Source organism: Neomonachus schauinslandi, chromosome X, assembly GCF_002201575.2.
Source record: "Neomonachus schauinslandi chromosome X, ASM220157v2, whole genome shotgun sequence".
Taxonomy (NCBI): Eukaryota; Metazoa; Chordata; class Mammalia; order Carnivora; family Phocidae; genus Neomonachus; species Neomonachus schauinslandi.
This window is the reverse complement of record NC_058419.1, coordinates 59,576,799-59,582,490: the sequence shown is the minus strand read 5'-3', so window position 1 is coordinate 59,582,490 and position 5,692 is coordinate 59,576,799. Positions and strand designations below refer to the sequence as shown.

At 38.9% G+C, this 5,692-nt stretch overlaps 1 protein-coding gene across 1 annotated transcript; it reads right to left on the bottom strand.

Moving 5' to 3' along the window:
• Positions 1 to 2,250: 2,250 nt before the first annotated feature.
• Positions 2,251 to 2,622, bottom strand: LOC110580932 (60S ribosomal protein L36a-like). Its single transcript, XM_021690663.1, has one exon. It carries the CDS (start codon positions 2,620 to 2,622, stop codon positions 2,302 to 2,304), a length of 321 nt encoding a protein of 106 aa, XP_021546338.1. The 3' UTR covers positions 2,251 to 2,301.
• Positions 2,623 to 5,692: the final 3,070 nt, after the last annotated feature.

The window sequence follows — 5,692 nt, the reverse complement described above, 5'->3', positions numbered from 1 at the left end:
GCATAGGCAACAATCAATGAAATGAAAGGCTAATCTATGGAATGGGAGAAAATATTTACAAACCATATATCTGATAAGGAGTTAATATCTAAAATATATTAGTAGCTCCTACAATTGAATAACAGCATAACAAATAATGATTAAAAATAGGCCAATGACCTGGGTATATATTTTCTAGTGAAGCTCCACAGATGTCCAACTGGTGCATGAAGCTGCATTCAACATTACTAATCATCAGGGAAATGTAAAGTAAAACAACAGTGACATCTCACCTCACAGCTGATAGGATGGCTATTTTTTTTTTTTTAAGTAAGTATTGATGAGGATGTGGAGGAAAAAGAACTCTGGTACACTGTCTAAGGGAATGTAAATTGGCACAACCATTATGGAATGTAGTGTGGAAATTTCTCACAAAATTAAAAATAAGATTACCATATGGTTCAGTGATCCTACTTCTGTATATTCTAAAGGATTGAAATCAGCATCTCAAAGAGCTTCCTGCAGTCCCCTGCACTGCAGCATCATTCACAACAATGAGGATATGGAAGCAATCTAAATGTCTATTGTCAGATGAATAGATAAAGAAAATGTGATATCTGCATACATTAGAGTATTACAAAAGAAGAAAATCCTGCCATATGTGGCTACATGGATTTACCTGGAAGACAATATACTAAGTAAAATCAGTCACACACACAAAAAAGCAATTACTGTATTATCTCACTTACATGTAGAATCTAAAATAGTTAGACTCACATAAGTATAAAGTGGTGATTGCAGGAGTTTGGGAAGAGTGGGAATTGGGGAGGTGATTGTCAAAATGTAAGAAATACCATTTATGTAAGAAAAATAAAAACTGGAGATCTATTACACACCATAGTGCCTATAGCTATCAATATTGTAATGTATACTTAGTTTTTTCTAGGTGTGTAGATCTTGTTAACTGTTCTTACCCCAAAACAAGTAATAATAAAGAAGGTGGGAGGACACTTTGGAAAGTGATGTGATGTCTATGGTCTTGATGATGATGTTGGTTTCATGGCTGTATACTTATCTTCAGACTCATAAAGATGTAAACATTGAATATATGCAGCTTTTTTACATACCAATCATACCTTAATAAAGTAGTACTATTTTATTTACCTTTTTAATTTAAATTTTAGTTAAGTAAAATACAGTGCAGTATTAGTTTCTGGAGTAGAATTCAGTGATTCATCACTTACATACAACAGCCAGTGCTCATTTCAACAAGTGCCCTCTTTATTTTTTTAAGATTTTATTTATTTATTGGGGATAGAGAAAGAAAGATAGCAAGGGAGAGCACAAGCAGTGGGGAGAGGGAGAAGCAGGATCCCCACTGAGCTAGAAGCCTGACATGGAGCTCAATCCCAGGACCCTGGGATCACAACCTGAACCAAAGGCAGATGCTCAACCAACTGAGTCACCCAGGCGCCCCAACAAGTGCCCTCTTTAATACCCATCAACCATCTACCCCATCCCCCACACATATCCCTCCATCAAACCTCAGGTTGTTCTCCAAAAATCATAGGGAATTTCTATTTTTAACTTTTTGAGGAACCTCCAAACTTTTCCAGGCTGGCTGCATCAGTTTGCATTCCCAGTAACAGTGTAAGAGGGTTCCTCTTTCTCTGCATCCTCACCAAAACCGGTTGTTTTTGTGTGGATAATTTTAGCCATTTTGACAGGTGTGAGGTGGTATCTCATCATAGTTTTGATTTGCATTTCCCTGATGATGACTGATTTGAGCATCTTTTCATGTGTCTGTTAGCCATTAGGATGTCTTCTGCCTATTTCTTAACTGGGTTACTTGTTTTTTTAGGTATTGAGTTTGAGAAGTTCTTTATAAGTTTTGGATATTAACCCTTTGTCAGATATGCCATTTGCAAATATCTTCTACCATTCCATAGGCTGCCTTTTACTTTTGTTGATTGTTTCCTTTGCTGTGCAGAAGCTTTTCATCTTGATGAAGTCCCCAAAGTGCATTTTTGCTTTTGTTTCCCTGGCCTCCAGAGATGTGTCTAGTAAGAAGTTACTACAGCTGAGATCAAAGAGGTTACTGCTTGTGTTCTCTGGATTTTGATGGTGTCTTGTCTCACATTTAGGTCTTTCAAACATTTTGAATTTATTTTTGTGTATAGTATAAGAAATTTGTCCAGATTCATTCTTCTGAATGTTGCTGTCCAGTTTTCCCAACACCATTTGTTAAAGGGACTATCTTTTTTTTTTTTGAACATAACCTCAAGATTTTATTGTCTTCATAATATTAACAAAATATGAAGCTTAGAACTGGATCACTTGGCCCTTTCTCTTCTTATCTCCTCCCAGTTCAAAATGCTTGCATCTCTTAATAGCCAGCATTCTCTTAGATCTGCAATTGGGCTCAACACTTTCAAGCCTCAGCACAATCTTCTTTGTAATTTTAGCCTTTTTCCAGAAAATCGGCTTAGTCTTCCCACCATAGCCACTCTGCTTCCTGTCATAACGCCGCTTTCCCTGGGCATAAAGAGAATCTTTGCCCTTCTTGTACTGTGTCACTTTGTGGGGCTGGTGCTTGCCACACTTCTTGCAGAAAGTCCAGCGGGTTTTAGGATCGTTCACCATGTTTGCAAGAGTGCTATTGGCATGGAAAGAAAGAGCGGGACTATCTTTATTCCATTGGATATTTTTTCCTTATTTGTAGAAGATTAGTTGACCATATAGTTGTGGGTTCATTTCAGGGTTCTCTATTTTTTTCCATTGATCTACATATCTGTTTGTGCGCCATTACAATACTGTCTTGATGAAAACAGTTTTGTAATATAGCTTGAAATCTAGAATCGTGATGTCTCTAGTTTTGTTTTTCTTTTTCAGAATTGCTTTGGCTATTAGTGGTCTTTTGTGGTTCCATACAGATTTTAGGATTGTTTATTCTAGCTCCTTGAAAAACGATAGTGGTATTTTGATAGAGATTGCATTAAATGTGTAAACTGTTTTGGGTAGTGTAGACATTTTAACAATGTTTGTTCTTCCAATCCATGAGCATGGAATGCCTTTCCATTTCTTTGTGTCGTCGTCAATTTTTTTTTCATAATGTTCTATAGTTGTCAGATTACAGATCTTTTACCTCTTTACTTAGGTTTATGCATAGGTGTCTTACTGTTTTTGGTGCAATTGCAAGTGGGAGTGATTCTTTCATTTCTTTTCCTGCAGTTTCATTATTGGTGTATAGAAATGCAACAGGTTTGTGCATATTGATTCTATATCCTGCAAATTTACTGAATTCATGTATTAGTTCTAGCTTTTTTTGGTGGAGTTTTTTGGATTTTCTATATAGAGTATCATGTTTTCTTCAAATAGGGAAAATTTGAATTCTTCCTTGCCAAGTAGTTTTAAAAAATAGTTTAGCCACACTAACTGTAGACAAAAAGCAATAATTCATATGATCCCTAACACATTAAGCTTAAGTGACAGTAAAATGGCCACTTGTATTTCCTCATATGTAAATTCTGTGAATGGAGTGCTGACATTTTGCTTATATCCATATCCATATCCATTAGTTCTGTGGCAGATGACATTGTCTCTGTTTCTTTTCTTTGTTGAGAGTTCCTCCTCCTACTCATTCTGTCAAGGGATGGTTGAGTGAATGAGTGGAGTCCAATATATCAAACACGATCCAAGCAAAATGCACCCTAGGAAAATCTGGAGTGTTCAGAAGCCACCACCAATAAAAAACAAAGCCAAAATGAAACACAAGAATAAAATTTATTAAATTAAAAATATTTTAAAAAGGGAGGGCTAGGGGAAGGGTGGCTATAATCTCTCAGTGTGGACAAAGCAGGGTGTTTCCGTTGTTCCTGGGTATATTTTGGTCTGTTTGTTAGAGGACACTACTTCTCAAAATTACTAAGTAAAACTTGTATTTATAAAAAGGTAAATTGAACAGTGAAAAAAGGACTACAGTGAAGCATATATCTATAAAAAAAAATACATGTGAAAAAGCACAAAAATGTGTGAAAAAATATAGGTGTGAAAAAGTACAAGTGAATAGTGAAAAAAGGACTACAATAAAGCATATATCTATAAAAAATATAGGTGTGAAAAAGCACAAAAACATAGATGTAAAAAGGTACTATGATATACTAAACGTCTGGTTGAGATGAGAAAAGGGTAAAAAGAAAAACAGAGAAAAAACGTAAGAGAAAGAATAAAAAGAAAAAAAGAGTATCATCTGAAAAATAACGCCTGGAGCTCAATATACAATTTTCCCCTGGCATTGGGATTTTTACAGTTTTTTTTTTTTTAATATTTTATTTATTTGACAGAGAGAGACACAGTGAGAGAGGGAACACAAGCAGGGGGAGTGGGAGAGGGAGAAGCAGGCTTCCTGCCCAGCAGGGAGTCCAATGCAGGGCTCGATCCCAGGACCCTGAAATCATGACCCGAGCGGAAGGCAGATGCTTAATGACTGAGCCACCCAGGTGCCCCTGGATTTTTACAGTTTTAATGTGATCCATAGGGTTGTCGTCCTCTTGTTCTTCCAGCCTATCTTCTGGGAGAGGGGCCTGTCTCCCCGTTTCTCAGGTAACCCTGCTTGGGTGGCGTTGCCCTGCCCCCTCTCAAGGGGATGGGCTTAGTGAGAACCAGATTACAGTTCTTTTGTTCTCTGGCAGCTTTTTGAGCCTCTTCCAAGGGTCAGAGCAAAAATGGCCACACCCAAACCTCTGGCCCAGAGCAGAGAAATTGCAGTCCGCTCTCTTCACTGTACACTCCAGGACAAACAGTCTCCATTTCTGTGTGTACTGAGGAAAACCACAGCCTCCCATGGTGCACGCCCACAGTGACTCTCTCAGAAGTCTTCCCAGGGGCCCAGGAGAATCCCTGCCCTTTATGCTTCTAAAAGCGTGAGCAGCCCAGGCTCTGAGTGCACCCGCAGCTCCTGGGTTTTGTCTGGGCGTTGATCTAGAGCCCTTTCCTGGCCCCTACTGCTCTGAGAGGTTTTGCCCAGTCCCTGGCACAGGCTCCTGATTTTTTTTTTTTTTAAGCTGCCCAGAAGAGCATTCTCAACCGGCCCGCTTGCAGTTTATGGCGATTGGAGCTGAGAGACCTTTCCTGGGCTCGCTGACCTTAAGCCACTTCCTGGCTCTCCTGCTCTGGCACTCTGCTGGCCCAGGAAACCCCTTTGGCTCTGAGGCTTCTCCTACCCCAAGCCCACAATGTTCTATCTATAATTCTGCCTTTTCATTTCCAGAGCTCCTTTCAGAGAGTGATGTCGCTCCCTAGAGCAGATTTCTAAGGGTTCCAATTTTGTGCTCTGGTGTTATATCACTTTTCAGACTCCAGTTTATGGAGGCTCCCTCCCCCTTCTGTTAATCTTCCAATGTCTCTCTGCAGATTCACAACTCCATCCTTCCTACCTCGCAAAAAGCCCTGCTTTTCTGCTTGTAGAGATCCAGATACATATGCTTATATCTCAAGCTGATTTCTTGGGTGTTCAGAGTGGTTTGGTAGCTATCCAGCTAAATTCAAGGGATCAGTTGAAATGGGGTCCCCTACTCCTCCACCATCTTGCCTTTCTCTGATCCTGAAATGAATAAACAAATCTTTAAAAAAAAAAAATTCTGTGGAGAGCATGTGAACACTCAGATACAATTTTGTTTGCTGCAAAATCCACATGGTAATTTTGATTGCAGCT

Excerpts from the sequence above, each read along its gene's own strand:
- LOC110580932 (XM_021690663.1), bottom strand. The coding sequence starts at position 2,622 with ATGGTGAACGATCCTAAAACCCGCTGGACTTTCTGCAAGAAGTGTGGC.